Source organism: Pollicipes pollicipes, unplaced genomic scaffold, assembly GCF_011947565.3.
Source record: "Pollicipes pollicipes isolate AB1234 unplaced genomic scaffold, Ppol_2.1 Scaffold_4002;HRSCAF=4701_pilon_pilon_pilon, whole genome shotgun sequence".
In the NCBI taxonomy this organism is placed as follows: Eukaryota; Metazoa; Arthropoda; class Thecostraca; order Pollicipedomorpha; family Pollicipedidae; genus Pollicipes; species Pollicipes pollicipes.
Window position 1 is genome coordinate 15420747 of NW_023596420.1, and position 18225 is coordinate 15438971.

General features: G+C 54.7%; 1 protein-coding gene and 2 long non-coding RNA genes across 3 annotated transcripts; 1 reads left to right on the forward strand and 2 right to left on the reverse strand.

Annotated features, from left to right (window-relative positions):
- Window positions 1-2068: 2068 nt before the first annotated feature.
- On the reverse strand, window positions 2069-10802 carry LOC119093660 (uncharacterized). The gene is made up of 9 exons (XM_037216648.1): window positions 10724-10802; window positions 10252-10349; window positions 9242-9348; window positions 8459-8636; window positions 7780-7968; window positions 7069-7232; window positions 6374-6521; window positions 4727-4834; window positions 2069-3445 (listed from the first exon to the last, which is right to left on the reverse strand). The coding sequence occupies exons 2-9, from the start codon at window positions 10288-10290 to the stop codon at window positions 3080-3082; spliced, it is 1299 nt and encodes a 432-aa protein (XP_037072543.1). The 5' UTR covers window positions 10291-10349; window positions 10724-10802; the 3' UTR covers window positions 2069-3079.
- Window positions 10803-12024: 1222 nt separating this feature from the next.
- Window positions 12025-14552, reverse strand: LOC119093661 (uncharacterized). Its single transcript, XR_005093652.1, has 4 exons — window positions 14511-14552; window positions 14138-14194; window positions 12546-12748; window positions 12025-12233 (listed from the first exon to the last, which is right to left on the reverse strand). It is a non-coding gene; the product is annotated as an uncharacterized LOC119093661 (long non-coding RNA).
- A 623-nt stretch (window positions 14553-15175) lies between these two features.
- On the forward strand, window positions 15176-17324 carry LOC119093662 (uncharacterized). The gene is made up of 3 exons (XR_005093653.1): window positions 15176-15527; window positions 16175-16380; window positions 17273-17324. It is a non-coding gene; the product is annotated as an uncharacterized LOC119093662 (long non-coding RNA).
- Window positions 17325-18225: the final 901 nt, after the last annotated feature.

Here is an 18225-nt window from a genome sequence, read left to right on the forward strand (position 1 = left end):
TAATGGCCCGGGAAGTGCTGCCAACTCCAGTAGCCATGAAGCACCATTGGTCTCCGCTACAGGTGCTCACCACTTGTGCGACCATAATCGAGCAAAACAAAACCTAGTGGCAGCCCGTCTTCCTGCAGCAGCGCTAGGGACGTCCGACTGCGAGCCCCGGCTGCGAGCGATTAACGTGCTCCACGCCCCCGCATGCAACGCACACCAAATGGCCGCGGCCGGTCTGCCAGCGGCAGCCGGGAAGGTCAGCGATAGAGGGGGAGGTCATGGAAGGGTCGAAAGACAGCAAGTGACGTGTTTCGGTTGTCATCGGACGAGCGTAGAGCTGTGATTGAGGAGAACCCTCGTCAGAAGCATCGTCATCGGACGAGCGTAGAGCTGTGATTGAGGAGAACCCTCGTCAGAAGCATCGTCATCGGACGAGCGTAGAGCTGTGACTGAGGAGAACCCTCGTCAGAAGCATCGTCATCGGACGAGCGTAGAGCTGTGATTGAGGAGAACCCTCGTCAGAAGCATCGTCATCGGACGAGCGTAGAGCTGTGATTGAGGAGAACCCTCGTCAGAAGCATCGTCATCGGACGAGCGTAGAGCTGTGATTGAGGAGAACCCTCGTCAGAAGCATCGTCATCGGACGAGCGTAGAGCTGTGACTGAGGAGAACGCTCGTCAGAAGCATTGACTGCCTTCATCGGCAGGATGCGATGCGATGCGAATAGACGCCGCAGTGCGAACTGACAACCTCCGATGTGGTGACCGCTGCGTCGCATCGTTTGCGCTACGTGGGGCTAAAACTGGTGACTGCGTATTGTGACAGCGCAGCGGCTGCTGCTCCGCCAATGACTTTGGCTATCCCAATCAGGGCAAATGGTCGGAGATTACAATGCCCTGCGGAACTGGTGCGCTGATGATAGCTTTCTGTGTCACTGCTTGAGGCCAGCAGGGCTGGGGAAGAGCAGATGCGTTATATAAGTGAGGAAGGCTTTCAGACACTGGTTTTTGGCATTAGGAGTGCAGAGTTCTGATGCTGAGTTGCCGACCTTCAATACACTAAGAGGTACTGCTTAAACAACGCTACAGAAATCGTTCTAGACAAGGCGGGGTCGACGAATGCGACACCCGTGATCATCAGCACAGATGAAACGTCGAGTATTGACAATATCACCAATGTTTGCTCTATTACGTTGCTAACCATTACCTTGTGGAATATTGAAGGTCGATAATTCGCGCGATAACTCTGAACTCATAATGAAGGGCAGACACTTTTATCCGCCACCAGGTATGTTCGAATGGCTTACATTTTAGGCTGCGAATACGGGAAAGTAATTCTGCCCGAAAATATCGAGAACAAGTCTGACCTCTTGGACGATTTCCTGCTCGCGACACAGTTGGAAGTCGGATAGAGGTAGACAACAGCAAGATCGACAAACCATGATTAGCCCGGCTTCCAGCGCTAGAAAAGAACACGTGGAGCACGTCAGACTGAAGGGCTGATTCGTCGAATATTACCTGGTCATACTGAGCGATCTACATCAGTTACCGAAAAGGTTACCTGGCCTCGTCACTTGCCGACCGATGGCTGCATCGCTGATGTAACAACGCTATGAAGCAGCTGGGGTACAGCCCCGGCTATCAGGCGGACCGGCCGCCCGTGTGGGGCAGATGCAACGTCCTCGCGGCCCCTCTCAGTCGACTTGTGCTGCCTTCAGTGCATTACGCGGGAACGTTGACACAACGCAGCGGTTTTCAAACTCAATTATGTATTCCAGCGGCCACGCAGATTCGTAAAGAAACAGACAGGCCTACAGGGGCAGCGCAGACGCGTCAGCGACGTATGGTCACGCGGGTTGACTAGACTGGACAAAAGCTAGCGGTCAAAATATGCCCGGCAAGCGCCGAACGCGACGCTGTCGCCGTCCGTGATGCAACGGATGTGACATCACGTCCACGTCACGGAGAGACAGCGAGGCTGCGGTAAGAGCTCTGGACGCCGAGACCGCCGGCCCACGGTGCACTCACGGGGGCAGGCCCGGCACGGTGCTGCCCCCCCCCCCCCTCCCCCCCCCCCCGAACAGCCGACTCGCTAGCTGCCGCGTCTCTCGTCACTACCGCCGTCAGCTGCGCAAAGCACGTGACTATCTGCTGGGAATCTACCACCCAACGCCGCCAACCACCAGGATACTATGCACATGACACAACCTCTCCTTCTCCAGTACCGCTTTAGAGCGCACTTCATCGGCGCGTCGCCCGCAAAGGCGAAGAAACAGCACGCGGAATGCGAACACCTCAGCAGACGGCCCACAGCGAGAGGCGCACGCCCAGGACAGCATAAGCACGCCCAGGAACTGCACACGAACTCACGCACCAACCTATGGCACAAGAGACGGTCACGACCGACCTCCAGCCACCGCACAAATGCAGATGATTGCTTATCTTACGGCTTCATTCGTTGACAGCATGGTGCCAACGCATACCACTGCTCCTCACAATTCACGCTGCCGCAATACGCGACGTCCGCACGCTGTCCTTCCCGCTAGTGTGCCACTGTTCTCGCCACTTTCGTCCCATGTCCCACGCCTTCCTCCTAATGTATGGCACGGACTGGGCCGCCAAAACGCATGTACGGCGGCAAGGCACCGCTGCGAGCAGCTGCAGACAACAAGCTCAGGCTCGAAGCAGCTTTTGAAGGCGTGCTGGGGAACAAGTCCAGCATTCCAGCAGCAGAGGGTGCCCAACATGCACATGACGATCAACGCCCGTTGAGATGACAACCATGATTACCTGGGCGTGCAATGCACGTAGACACGCGGTACAAAGCGAGAGCACGTAATACTGTTGCAGGTGCGTTGGCGGCCGGTCCGCGGCCGCTCCGGTGCCGACACCGCTCCTCGCCAGTGCCGCTCCAGGCCGGCAAATGGTAGAGTGACGGGCCGCGGATCATCACCAGCGCGTTCACCAGTCGTCAGAGCACCGTGGGCTCCTGGCCTCGATCACCTCGCGTTGGCCGCCAGCTGCGGCGGTGGAGCCGCCCGTCTTCCCCGCGCCCGCCCTCGGCAGCTCTCTGCGGCGAGCCACCGCCGGCCTCACTCGTGTTTGTAGATGGTGAAGCTCTCCGAACGGTTCATGCCGGGCGGCTCGGCGGCCGTCGGCTCGGCCACGACGCTCTGCGTCATGGCCTGACTGCCGCCTCCGCGCACGTTCGTCCGCCGGCCGCCCGACGAGCCCGACGAGCCGGACGAGCCCTCGTCGCGGTCCAGGCCGAGCAGGTGCTTGCGGCGGAGGTAGGGCGAGCGCGACTCTGGCGAGCTGTTCGAGCTGGGCCGCGAGCCGACGCGCGAGCGCGGCGACTCGTCGGCGCCCGACTCGCTGCCGGGCCGCGAGCAGCGGCCGCGCCCGGCGACTTCACTGGTCACCTCGGCCGCCGGGCGGCCGCTGGCGCGCGCTGGTACCTGCAGCCCGAGGAAGAGCGGGGTCAGAAGTCTGGAGTGGCGAGACGGGACACCTAGGCAGGGCACAGATCGAGAAGGCACTGTACAATCAGATGACACTGGCAAGGGCTCATCTAGGCTATATCGACACGAACGAATTACGACAAAGATGAGGAAGGGTAAGGGGAGGGGGGTAGAAACTGTATGCCTCTCGGGAGAAGGCTGTAAACTTACCGGTATCCACACCGCTCTCGGAAGACCGGTCGGGGCTGGCCTCGTACAGTGTTCGGTTACGGCTGGTTGGAGAGCGACTCTCACTCTGTTAAACAAGCAGCAACTAAATGCACATCACAAAAAGCGCCATAGCACATTTTCATTCGTGTAGCTACGTCACGCGCACATACAAGATTTTTACAAACAAAATTCCGAAGTGTGCACAAGCTGATCTGAATTTACCACGCGGTGACCGCATGCACAACTACAACAAAAGACAGCAGTGAGTTATGGTCAAAGACGGACATCATGCAAAACGTTGAATGAGTGAGAGAAGACGTGAGAGAACACAAACAAGCGATCACAAACAGAAGAGGTGGTGATTAAAACAACATATAAATAGTGCGGTCCACTGCATAGCAGTCAATTGGGTTAAGTGATCACGTGATGGTATGGCGTAAGCAAGAAAGGATCGCAGCTCAGTATCTCGTTACCAACCTTTCTTTTCCTACTTGGCAATGCTCACCACATGAGAACACCAGCCAGATATCCTGCAGAGGTGGCTCGCAGACCTCCACCCCAGCCAATGAGCGGCTGGCGTGGCGCTGGTCATTGCGTCATGATCTGACCCGCCTCCCGACACGTGATGACGACCCTCGGCGGCCGGCCAGGCCCAGTTATCATGCACCAGACGGGCACTGCCCTGCACCGGTTCACTGACCTCGCACCGCTGCCCGGCAAGCTGGCCCCGCACCTTCCGTCTGCTACACCCTGACCTCTCCGAGAGGTGCGCTGACCTGGGACTGCCCGTGAAGCGCGATCACCTAGCAGTCCCGTTCGGCGAACTTCTGCCCACTTTGCTGGGTACGCTCACACAACCATCCCGTTCAGAACAATGGCCTGACCTTCCTGTGCAGTAAACAGACCAGAGCATCCCGTACTCTGCACAGAGCTGAGCTCCCTACGCAGCATACTAACCTGACCTTCCCATGCGGTATACCGCCCTGACATTTCAGTGCGGTATACTGACTTGACCCTTCGGTGCGGTGTACTGACCTGACCTGAGGCCCCTCTTTGTGGTGCACTGACCTGGGCCCGGACCGTCCTCCGCTGGAGGTGCAGGCTGGCGTAGTTCTGGCCCCCGGACGCCCTTCGGTTGCACACTTGCTTAATGCGCTGCAGCATGCCCAGAAAGCTCTGCACATGGAGAGGGCACACAACGCAACGGTTAAGGCAGCTTCGTTACTGGGGCATGGGTTGTGCAAACGCGCGTGTCCCTGGCCCAGCGCGAGCATTCACCTCACCGGCCACCCTCAGACGCACCGACTGCACACCGATTTGTTCTAAAATACATTTGCAATAAAACGCACCGGAACGACAAAGCTCAGCAATATTGGCAATGAAAAGCTTTGCGTTCGGCTCATACAGGGAAAACGTGCCGACATCGGGCCACCGTAACTAGAGAGCATAACAAAGCATGCAGGGTTAGACTCGTGCGATAAATAAAGTCAAGTTTGAACTTACCTAGCATTAACCACCACATCCTTTCTGACACCCTTACCCACACCAAAACGATTACGAGGTTGCAAGAAAATGCAGTCGACTGGCCATTGGTAGTCAAGATAGCTAACTCGCTTGCTGCAACAAAAACTACTACAAAAATCCAGCCACAGGACCGTGGGGCAAATGTCAGCAGGAAATGCCAGTGACTCCTGGTTTTCGTCATCATGAGCTCTTATGACAATAACCAGCCTGCGATATATCAGGAGGCATTGTCAGACTGCCATTTTAAGCAACCACTAAAACATATTGCGGGAATGCCCGACATTTCCATCAGCTACTCATGGTACTAACACCACGAGGGCCCCTCAAGACTTCCAGTTGTTCTCATGATATATCCCCATGATGGCTTGCTATCGTCGTTTAACCGCCACCTTCCGCCATATTCAAGTCCGGTTACTTCCAGTGCAGAAACCAATAGCACTTGCATGAACTTAAAAACATGGAATTAGGCGAGCGCCACAGCCTCACTCAAATGAAAAAGGACACCAATATCAACGCTACTGAACTCATGCCAGCAACTTACCTTTGCTTTCACGTGCCAGCAGCGACACATGCTAAGCAATGCAAAGCTCAAACTAAAACAAAACAAAAACAAAGTGTTACACATTCAGCACCAAACGGAATTGACTGCTTGATGAGAAAACAATCTTGCAAACATAGCCTTCCATGATCTGCCATCTTACAGACAGAAATGAAACATGCATTCATTGAAAATACGAGGAGACAATCATCCGTAAAGACAATCAAAACACGGCAGAATGAGCGTCGGGGAGGACCACTGCGTTGCTGCCCAATGAGAGAACAAATCTGGCACCCTACGAATGCAAGTAAGCAAATTAGCAATGACCAATGTCGTTCAGCGCCCCAGACATTGCCACATTTTTAGCTGACCGACAACGCCGAGCAAAACAAGCATGGCCCTGGGTGAAAAACACTTCTAGTTGAGGCATGACTTATGCCTCACTGGCAAAAAGAAGCGTCCGCGGAGCAGCACCACGCGCGTCACTGAGCACGCGGCCCGTACACCAGCACACATTCCTGGCGTGCCCTATCTCGGACGGAGCCGTTGCCTGCTCCTCTAGGCCCAGCAGGCGTGCAGCGGCGCGCGCCACCGGCGGAGTCCCGCAGCCGGCAGCGCCGGGACTGCCCGCGCGCCGGCGACCGGCGCCGCACCTTGTCCCAGCCGTGGCTGGGGATGGACTGCAGCTGGCAGAGCATCTCCAGGCTGGTGTGCGCGTCGGCGCTGTTCTGCACGTCGGCCGCCGCCAGCAGGTACTGCTCGAGCTCCGCGCAGCCGCCCGACTCGGCCAGCGACATGAACCTAGCTCACGGGCGCGCGGCCGTCAGTGGCGGGGTGCCATCGCGCCGCCTCGGCGCCAGATGTGCTCGCTGCAGAGCGAACGTGTCGGTCTGCGTCTAGGACCGGTGGGGACAGGACGCACCCAGAGATGTCCCGTGAGTGACATCTCTGGAAGGGATTTCAGGAGAAATGAATCACCCGACTGTATTCAAACCGACGATGGATGCAGGACCTTCTCAGTTGTACCCGGTAGAAGCATGAACGCACCGCGCGAAACGGAATGAGTCAACCACTTCCACAACGGTGCGGGCGTACCAGTGCATACTTCGCAAACATTCAAAGTATATTCATCTCACACTGGAGATCAAGACACGGCGACACCACAGAGGCCACCATCATGAAGACCACAGAAATCATTCGACGGAAGATATGGACTAGCGGAGCGAACGGGGCAGCGTCGAAACAAAACGTACTGGTTTGGGGGCACAAAAGTGCCAAGATAGAAATGGTTTTAGCCGGAACACAAACGCGCCGGAAGAAGCCCACCATCTTTCTGACCCGTGCTCACTTGTCCGAGACGAGGATGGCGCCCAGGTTTCGGCTCAGGAAGACGACCGAGTTGCTGAGCAGCGTCTCCACCATGTCGCGCACCTGCTGGGACCAGCGAACGGCGGGCAGCTGGACCGAGAGGCGCCGGCAGTCGGCCAGCACGTCCAGCACCGTGTCCTGGCTCTGCCGGCGTCACAGGGTGGTCTCATGAGCGGTCCAGTACCGTGTCGTGGCTCTGTCGGCGTCACAGGGTGGTCTCACGAGCGGTCCAGTACCGTGTCCTGACTCTGTCGGCGTCACAGGGTGGTCTCATGAGCGGTCCAGTAGCGTCCTGGCTCTGTCGGCGTCACAGGGTGGTCTCAAGAGCGGTCCAGTACCGTCTCCCAGCTCTGTTGGCGTCACTGGGCGGCGTCAGTGGATGGAGATAAGAAGTGACGACAAGGAGGCGGAATGGAATGGATATGTGGAGATTCAGCGGCCTCTATCCCGGTGCGCTATAAGGCAATTTAATTATCCGATATTGCAAATTCCTTGCGTGTCATTGGACGTTACATACGACACAAGATATCACAAATGCGAAACATACTTCTGGACCTCACACCACAATAACAGCATAGCGACGGATCAGCAGCATCCTTAAAAAACCCACATGAGGGAAATCACCAGCTCCCCGTGCCTGCACCGCCGCCGGTCGTGGTGGACCGCTCTGGCGCGGAAACACCATGCTCACCAGGGTGGCGGCCTCCTGGAAGCACCAGGCGCGGTACTCGTCTGTGATTTCGCTGAAGCTGGGGTCGGCCCAGACGGTCACGCGGTTCTGCGTCACCCACGCCAGGCAGCGCGCCGCCAGGTCGTCCAGGTCACAATCGGCCGCCGTACAGAGCGTCTCCAACACGCCCGGGATACACTCGCCGCACGGCTGAAACACGGCGGGGGCACTCACGACACGGCTGAAACACGGCGGGGACACTCACAGCACAGCTGATTCACGGCGGGGACACTCACAGCACGGCTGAAACACGGCGGGGGGCAATCACGGCAGGGCTGAAACGCAGTGAATGGTTTACTACTCACACAACTGTAACTCAGCAGAAACCTAGCAGGTATGTGGTGCAGCAGAGGAAATGGACCCGAAGGTCACCTTTGTCAGAGATCTACATACAGCAAATCTAGGAGTTTCAGAAGTGACAAATCTCCGACAAGCAGAGAGCCCTAAAACCCGTACAACTAGAAACACATAAAGCATTTAAACCTTCACAACTAGAAAGTCAGTCATCCTCACATGGTACCAATGCATCTCTCGAAGGACGGCGGCAAGCCAGGACAAGGGCCACGGGGCTTCGTCGTCCGCCTCTCAGACGGGGAAGTGGCAGGGACATCCGCATTCGTGCCGCGCACCGCCGCCTCACCTTGTGGAACATGTGGCAGAGCCGCACGCGCATGGCGAACTCGGCCATCCTGATTAGCTGCTTGTGGCCCAGCATGACGGCCAGCGTTAGCAGATCACTCAGGTCCACGTCCTCCGGCACGTACATGGCGCCCGAGTACAGGTGGAACAGCATGAACTCCACCGTCTCCAGCTTGTGGCTGCCGGCGAGAGGTGCGCGGCGATGACGAATGCAGGCGAGGCCGCAGAGGCAAGCCAGCAACGCCGGGCGTGCAACGCTATAACACCCGCGAGCAACACGTGCTGTGTGCAAGCCATGCCTGGCGAGCGGATGCAGTGGAAAATGATGATTGACACACCAACAGATCAGCTTAAAATTATTTGAATCCACCTTGGTATTGGACAGTCATGTCATACCCGTATCAAGAGCCGCCATGTTGCCTCGATGTTGCTACACTTCTATGCTATGGAAACATTATAACCCCCTCGAACCAGCATGGCATCTGTACGCAGCAGTTGTAACGGTTCCTTTTACCAGCTGTGCGTTGCTGAACCAAAGCTTTCCAACAACTGTGCTCAGCATCACCCTGCTGGTACAGAACCGCTCCGCATCCCAGCCTAAGACACAGACTATAATGTTCGCGACACGTACATCTCCACCCCGCTAGCACGCCCAGCCAGCCATCCCACGCCGGGCGCCATCACCCCGGGCCCGTCATCCCCGTGTCTCTGCCGGCCCCGGGGCGCCGACCTGTACAGCACCCCAGCACGGGGCGACGGCGCCGACCGTGACGCCCTCACTCACCCGTCGATGTGCACCACGTTGTGCTGCGACGGCGCCAGCAGCTGCCGAAAGTACTGGGAGCGGGCGGCCAGCAGGCACCGGTGCGCCGCCACCTCCTGCCCGTCCACCTGGCGGCGACGGGGGCGGTCAGGCGCAGACGGACGCCTGACGGACACGGGACGGCTGGTGCTGACCGGCGCCCGCGGTCAACCCCCTGCTGACGCCGCCTCCTGGCACGTCCATCATTCGGCATAGGTCATAAGCACCGCCATACTATGCAGTCAATTTCTGAGTCAGTTTTCACTGCAGCCTTTCCCTGATCACCAGTACCTGAAGTTTCGCCGTATCACGTGACGCTATCACGTGCACGGCTAGCTTACGGTCTACGGCCATTGTGAATGGGGACAGGTTCAGCAAGAGCTTTGACATGTGCAGCTGCAACAGTCGATATCGCCCAAACACGACGTTCTAAACACGACACATACATGCATACACTCACACAAATATAACTATATATATAACTATATAAATATAAATATATATATATATATATATATATATATATATATATATATGCCTGCTATATATATATATATATATATATATATATATATATATATGTATACTGAGGACAGGTCACTCTCTCACTCTCTCACCCTCTCCCTCTCCCTCTCCCTCCCTCTCCCTCCTCCCCTCTCCCTCTCCCTCTCCCTCTCCCTCTCCTCTCCCTCTCCCTCTCCCTCTCCCTCTCCCTCTCCCTCTCCCTCTCCCTCTCCCTCTCCCCCTCTCCCTCTCCCTCTCCTCCTCTCTCTCTCTCTCTCTCCTCTCTCTCTCTCTCTCTCTCTCTCTCTCTCTCTCTCTCTCTCTCTCTCTCTCTCTCTCTCTCTATATACTTTCACAGCTGAATACTATATCTTTAAAAAACCTTAGCGTCAGTGCGAGCAGGCATTCCCTCCCGTGCCAGCGTGCCCCCACAAACGGCGTCGTGCAAGGACAGTGCCTCTCTCGCCTCCAAGGTGCCCTGGGCCCACCTGGATGGTGACGTCGGCGTGCAGGCCGTCTGACAGCATCTGGAGCAGGTCCGACGTAAGGTCATCGATGCCCTGCTTGTTGCGCGTCTCCGGCGACTCTGCCGGAAGGAGGCGGCGTATCGGATGCCGACAAAGTGCGATACCCCACTGCCGGGCCCCGCGTGGGCAACGCTCGGGGTCCAACCTGTGCGAATGTGCGGTACCAATGACAAGCGTTCGATGAACAGTTAAAAGAAGGTTAACTGTCGAACGACCAGAACGTCTAGTTCCTATTCCAAGCAGGCTTAATCATGTGCAATGCCAACCACTTTGGAGTTAAACACATAACAGGATACTGACACGGCACCGACGCGTTCGCCGTCACCAGCTGAGCCAGACCATCCGACAGCACGCCTTCAGAGGTCAGCAGCGCGCCAGGCCCTCAGCCACGGCGTCCGCGGGGCGGACCGCAGAGTGGACGGCGTCTACTCACGGCGTCGGAACGACTTGGCCGAGGAGACGTCTGACGCGCCGTCGTCGGAAGCCGGCGAGTCGCGCGCGCCGGCGGCCAGTGGCGGCTCCTGCGGCTGCGGCGGCGGCGGTGGCGGCGGTGGCGGCGCCGGCGCCGGCGCCGGTCGAGCGGCGCCCTTCCGTCGGGTGAGTGTGCCGCCGCTGCCGCCGCTGCCGCTGCTGGGTACGGCGGGTGCGCGGGCCGACGGCGGCGCAGTGCGCGGCGGCCGCGACACGGCGTTGCGGCCCGAGTGCGAGCGCAGGAATGAGCGCTTGGGCTCGGGCGGCGGCGGCGGCGGCCGCTCGGCTGAGCGGCGCTGGCCGTCGGGCCGTTGGGCGGAACGGTGGCGCGGAGCGGCCGCCCGTCGGCCGGAGTTTGCGCTCTCCAGACTGTCGCGCTGCACGGCTGGCTCGGCGGAGGCCGGTGGCTCGCGGCGCCCCGGCACCGCTGGGTCGCGCCGCCGGCCGCTGGGACGAGCGCGGCCCTCGGGCCGGCGCGGCTCAGCACGCCTCGCCGGCTCGGGCGTGGCGCCCAGGCTGCCGCGGCCGGCCGGGCGCGGCGGCCGCTCCCGGCCGCGCTCTTGGCAGTCCAGGCTGAGGTTACGCCGTCGCTTCTCGAACGACGACACGCGCGCCACCAGCTCGGGCGGCGGCCGACGCGGTCGGCCCGTCTCCCCCACCGTGTAGAAAAGGCCGTGTCCCAGCGCGCCCTCCACCTCCTCGGCGTCGGAGACGGCGCGGCCGCGCCGTTGGGACGCCGACGTCGCGCCGTGGTACGACAGGCTCATCGGGTCGGCATTGGCCGGTCGCGCCGACGCGTCGCCGGCGTTCAGGTCGATGTACAGGTACACCGAGTCGGACTCACGGCGCGGGGAGGCACGCGCGCGCTGCGGCTCCGGCGCCGGCGGCGGCAGCTCGTTCAGGTCGACGAAGAACACCTGCTGCGGGTCCGGAGGCCGCCGCGGCAGCTCGGTGGGCGTGACCAGCTCGTGGTGGCCGGCCACGATCGGCACGTCGTCCAGCGAGGTTGGCTGGTGGCGGCGGCCCGGCGATTCGACCTCCCGCGGCTGGGGGCCGTCGCCCTGCTCTCCGCCCGACACCAGGTCAGGCCGCGTGGCGTCGCCGGCCAGCCGGGCACCGGCCGCCTCCGGCAGCTCTGCGGGCGCCAGCTCGGCCGGCGGTGGCGGCGGCGGCGGCGGCGCGCGGCGCAGCGGAGAGGCCAGCGGCTCCGGCGGGCCGCAGTCGGCGCCGTTGAACAGCAGGCTGCCCTTGAAGCTTCTCCTCCTGCTGCAGGCGCGCCACGTCGGCCGTCGGCGGCGGCGGCGAGCAGCTGAGGCGCCGGCTGCGCGCGGTTGGGTCGCCGTCTTCCCGCGGCGCGCGGTTGTCAGCGCGAGGCAGCACGTCGGGTCTGGCTCGGTGGTGCTCCAAGTCACAGTCGTCCATCAGGTCTGCGGCGTTAATGAAGCACTTTGCAGGAGGACTGCAAATTGGGCCTGGAACAAGGGGGCCCTGAGCTCAGTACAAATAATGGTGGTGGTTTATACAAAAGACTTAAGAGACTGATCTGGTGCTCAGCCAGCTAGCCTGGTGTTTGAATTACATCACGCATGCTATGGAAATGACAAAGTCAAGTTATCATATTTTTTCTTCATTGAGCCTTTCCCTGCTGAGCAGCCACTTCAACATTTCACAATTCATACCAGATTCAGCATGAGAAGAACCACAACTTCACATAAAAGTGAACAACCCCTGGGCAAAAGGACATCTGCTTAATTCTAGCAAATCTTAAGACCCCCAGGACATACCTGTAACCTGATGATCAGCATCACCAGTGTCCTCACCAAGGCTGTCACTGTCCAGGCTATCTTGGTCTGGGTCTCTATTCAAGGAAGAATTTAGTACCTCCTTGGTTGAGCTGCTTTCACCCTCTGGCAGTGCACTCATTTTTGCACTAGGCTGATGCACAGCTATCCAATACACCCAGACCTCTTCAGATCATCTGCACATTCTGTTAAAGCACAAACAACTCCAGTTAACCACTTGCATGGAGCAAGGCCTGAAAACTAACACAGTGTTAAGCCTGATACCATGCATTAAGTTATATTGCATAACCTTGAACACATTTTGTGTTTAGGCTCCCATACTATCAGGCTTTAAGCGTAAGGAGAAGGTAGGATTGAGCCTCATAATAATGACCAGGCATGTGTTATTTTCTGTGAGACAGGTTTCTATGCACTTCTTTGCTGACACATATATACTGTTTGAAATTGTCTTTGAATAAGTTAACTTATATACAGGTAATCCAATTCAGTGGTTAGCAAGAAAAATGTTTTGTATAATAGCAAGGAGCTTGAGACAATATATTATAAAATGACTAGTTACTGAACCTTCACTTCTATCCTGCATTAAATAAATTAACTAGTCTAGCTATGCAGGACCCAAAAACCCATCAAATACTGCATATTATCCCCTGCCTCACAAGACAGCTTCCCAAGATCTTAATAAACATTGTATTCAAAGGTTAAAACATCATATTATAGGCACAAGACATTTTCCTACAATTTGGGTATTGCACAATCCGTCATGTTTAAGGTGGAACATATCGTAAATAATCTCAAAACAGGTAGAATCATGCTCCGACCTTCAAATTTTAATAACTACGATAGGGAGCTCCCGAGCGCCACACGCACCTCACCTCCTCGACTCCCCACTACCGTTTCTGCATTGTCCTTGCATAATTGCGATATTTCTGCTTATCAAGAACCATAAAACATGTATGGGACCAAGGTAACAATAATAATGCAGTGAAAATCGTCTCTTATCGCATTTAGGTAAGTTTATGAAATGCACAGGCCAGAATAGTTCAGAACATAGCCTAAACTAGCCTAACCTAACCTAACCCAACCCAACCCAACCCAACCCAACCCAACCCAACCCAACCCAACCCAACCCAACCCAACCCAACCCAACCCAACCCAACTGCTGTGACCGTGCGCAGTAATGGTGCCAGTGTCGCGGGTGCTGTGTGTTTGCGGTGGTCAGATCTTCGGTATTGTAATTAATTAAGTTGCAAGGTAAGAGTATAGATGACCTGTTTTATGATTAATTATGATATGTTCCACCTTAAAAACAATGATTGATGTACAATGCTCTTTTGCAACATGAGGTAGGGAAGTACACCCTGACCAGGGCATGGAAGGCACCTAACATGCCCTACAATGACAACACACTGACACCAAATATTGCAGTGATTATATCTGATATTTGATATCATGTACATAGAAGTTTAGAGGTAAACCACATAGCACCACAGATGTAGAAGTTCAGGAACCACTGTTAAAGCATACCCTATGGCTGCTGGGACAGTGTCTCATTTACATCAACATGTAAGACTCACCACAAGTATGATGCAAGCAGCACAATGGAAGTGGTATGGGCACACCTAATACATTTCCTGTGAACAAATGCAGTCAGATAGTTAACTACTCATTGTTCAATGCTACACATCACTTACATATATAACCAAAATTTACATATACTTCGGGTAATTCCATCTCTAGGCCCATACATGCAGGTAACGTGGGTTGTGGATTTGTGGGGATATAGTGCACAGCAACCAAACCAGGCAATCCGCTCAAACCGACAGTCTACACAAAGAAGTTTTCACCATCCCGTGTTCGTTCAAGCCTGACAAAAGATTATTCATGGGCAATAAGGATTAAATCAATGGGCCTATCCAAACATCCAGCACTCCATCTCATGCCCCCCACCTTCAGCCTCAGCGCACAACCCAAGGCCGCACAACCCCAAAGCACGGAACTCCGAGAGTACACAGCGCGCCCTTCTCGCGCCACTTTCGTAGCAAATTTAGAGGAAGACATAAATACTTACATACAGGTAAGGTGGGTTGTGGACTCGTAATTGCATAGTACTTGATTGGAATTAGGTGATGATCTAGAGATAATAAGATGCCACCCTGGCTAATAGCTAAATTTGATTGTTATTGAGTGTTAACTTGAAAAGAAAACGGTGTCTGGTTATCCGACAACTAACACTGGATCTGTTTGTGAGTGAATTGAAATATTGACGTCAGATGTGTGGCCACAAGATTTCCGTCGCCATTCATTTCTTCTACAAATGGAGGTTGTTACAAATTAAGATAGCCATCAATGTTTTATTAGGTCATAACATATGTAATATTTTTGATAGTGTGATATAGCTGTAATGATAATAGCGTCAATTGTAATTATGCATTTTGTAAGGAAATAAAGTGGTCATAATGAAGTAAATGTAGTAGTCATGACGTCCACTTAATAAGCTCTGATTGACTATACTCTCAAACTTTTAGGCATCATGAAAGCTCAATGAAAGCTCAACTTTGGGTGTTGCAATCCTACATGCTGTGAGCTTGGATGTTTTGAATCTATCACATTCAGGGCCATTATACAGTTTTTAATGCTTTTAACACTGCTGGATGATGAAATTTTAGATGTTTTGACCAGTTCACATTTCAAAGTTTGGATGTTTGAACATGCCTACCAGGGGGCCTATTCCTGTCATTTCTTTTACCTCCTTTAGCCTTATCAAAGCTCCTCCAAACTTATCTGATTATTTCAGTGGCTCCTCCAAGCTCATCAAGGCTTTCCACTGGCCTCTTCCATCCTCCTCTAAAATGGAAGGTTGTTTTGGAAGAGTTTGGAAGAGGCTGTGGTAGGCATTAGTGGCACATCTCATTCATATGATTTGTTTGGGCTCATTTGTTGTCACATAACAGAAGTAAAGAACTGGTATGTAAATTGGTGCAGGTAGATAATATTTCAAGTTTTTTGCATTTGTATGAATGCATAACCTTGTTAGTGGTATAATATTTTCAATTTTGAATATGGTTTCACTGGAAGCACAACCTCCAATGTTGTTTGCTGTCAGTGGTCCAACCCTATTCAGTTGAATGATGTGCATACAACTGATACCTCCTCCAAAATCATTCCTGGTGGCAGATCAATGCAGATTCAGTACTCGTCACACCTCTTCTAAACTAATTAATCATTTTTGGAGGACTGATTAGAACATATCCATAAACTTTGGACTTAGACCAGCTTTAATCGAGGTCTTAATGAGGAACTAGTCAGGCCAGTATGAGACAGCATGCTTGAATCTGTGCTATGAGGCTTTGGCAGCAAATTTTCTGTCAAATTACCATAAAGTCATGACAAGAACTACACCTTTTGTTTATAATGTCTCATATATGTTGCTGTTATTTCTTCACAAAGTCTGTTGTTATATCTGCAATGCAAGTATGGATGGGTGTATTTGCTTCCAGCAATGCATTTATCAGTGCATTAGGATTCAGACCTGGTGTGAAAAACATCTTGGCTATTTCTTGATGTACTGGGTGACAATGGTCAGCTAAATAACTTGCTGCTATTGTTTTCAGTTGGGTTCAACTACTTCTGATCAAATAGTCTCACAACCATGTCTGCAACAGAAGATATTCCAGAATGTTTGGATGACATCAGAACATTGGTGCAAACAAAAGGGGTTGACTTAAAGTCTGAAGTGATGAAGGGTCAGCTTCTGCTTGAAAAAATACAGGATATCACAGATCAAATGGAAGATCTGAATACATCTATTTCATCAGAGGTAAGTTATAGTTGATCACAGGATGGATTGCAGCAATATCATGCACACAGAGGTTGTTTTGTCATAGCAGAGGGACAATTGTGAGACTATTGCTTCCTGCACACCATATCATAGGTTTAGGAATAATTTATGTCTGTTAGCTTTTGAGGCTCATGGAATGCCTCCAAATTATGCTGTGATTACTCTGGGCCGCTTTGAACTTTTTCTCCTGCAGGAACCTGTGTAAGTCTGGAACTCATGATTGAAGTTATTTTACAGATTCTAACCTTTTTCTAAGATTCTCAGATTCTCTATAACTCAGATTCTAACCTGAAAGGTTTTGCAAAACCCTTCAATCCAAAAGCTATTATGATAGCTTCATGTTTTCAATAGGCATAGCACAAATTGTTGTGACCTTCTCAACTACTTGCATCTTACAGAATACCACCTCATCTCATTAGGTTTTATGATCATGTTTTATTTATAGATCAAGAAGCCTTCCAGGATCAGGTTGTGTACCTGTCCCTAGACATCAGTGGCTGCATCACACTCTTGACCATCCTTTGTCCTCACTGATTCAAAATAGCTCTCTGTAGGACTCCACAATAATTTTTACACATTTGTCTGCAATGTTCTAGCTAATGGGAGAAGTGGTTGTCACAAAGACATCTCAGACCTAGGCTACCCGATGCAAAAGTAATTCTCTGCCTTGCGATGTCCACATGTGGAGTTCACCAGGCTATTGTTTGTGTCATTGCTTAGTTCTTGCCTGTCAGGAGTGAAGCACGGCTCCAAGTCACATGCCCATCCGGCGGCACAATTGCGCTCTTCCCACGCCATGATTCCCCTCTGCAAGTGATGTGATGGCAAGCCTCACACGCCGCCATGTCGTGACCCGGCATGTGCCGGGCAGATTCGGCCGGCGCTGGCCGACTCCACCGACCAGCTGCAGCACATGACCGAGGAGCTGGCCGAGACGCGCCAGCTGCTGCAGCTGGTGGAGCAGCTGCTCCGGCTCAAGGCGCAGCTGGCCGAGGTGCAGTGGCTGCAGGACGGCGGCCAGCTGATGGCTGCTGCCGAGCTGATTTTGCGACTCAGGGGTGAGGTGCAGCGCGTCGTCGAGGACGCTAACGGACAGGTGAGCATAAATCTGTAAAGTGTTCAATAAGTGCGTTTTAGGTTTACCAGAAGTTGTATGTGCTCTTTTAACAACTCTCAGCTGCTGCTTTTAGCGTCGTGTGATGCTTGAAGATTTGCTGCAGCATGTCTTTTTTCGGCTCACGCTTGGCACGTCACTCAACTGCAGTCTGACTCCGCTTTCGTCCAGCAGCTGGCTCTGGTCACGGAACTGGGCCAGCGTGCGCTAGTGCAGGAGGAGAGCTTGCTGCACGCGCTCGACGTCGGCTGGCGCGCGGCGCTGTGCTGGGACTCGGCCGGTGTGCTGACGGTGAGCGCCGCCGGCCTGGCGGACAACGTGTCCGGTTTGCGCCGGCTGGACCGGCTGCAGCGCCACCTGCATCGTCTGGCCGAAGACGTGCTCTCACGGCTGGCGGCGCCGCTGCTGGCCGGCGGCCGCCTCACTGTCAACCGCCGCGGCCAGGCTGTCATGCTCCACGTGGAGCCGGCGGCGGCGGCGGCGGCGGACGGTGCGGAGCGCGACGAGAGACGGCAGGAGGACACCGCGGGGCCGCAGCAAGACTCCGAGGCGGCGGCGGACGCTGGCGAAACACAGACGTGGGAGGAGACCGGCGACCCGCCGGTGGCGGCGGTGCTGGCCGGCCTGGTGGAGCTGCTGACGACACTGCGGGACGCGGCGCTGCCGGCCCCGCTGATGGCCGAGTTTGGCGCGCTGGCCGCGCCGCCGCT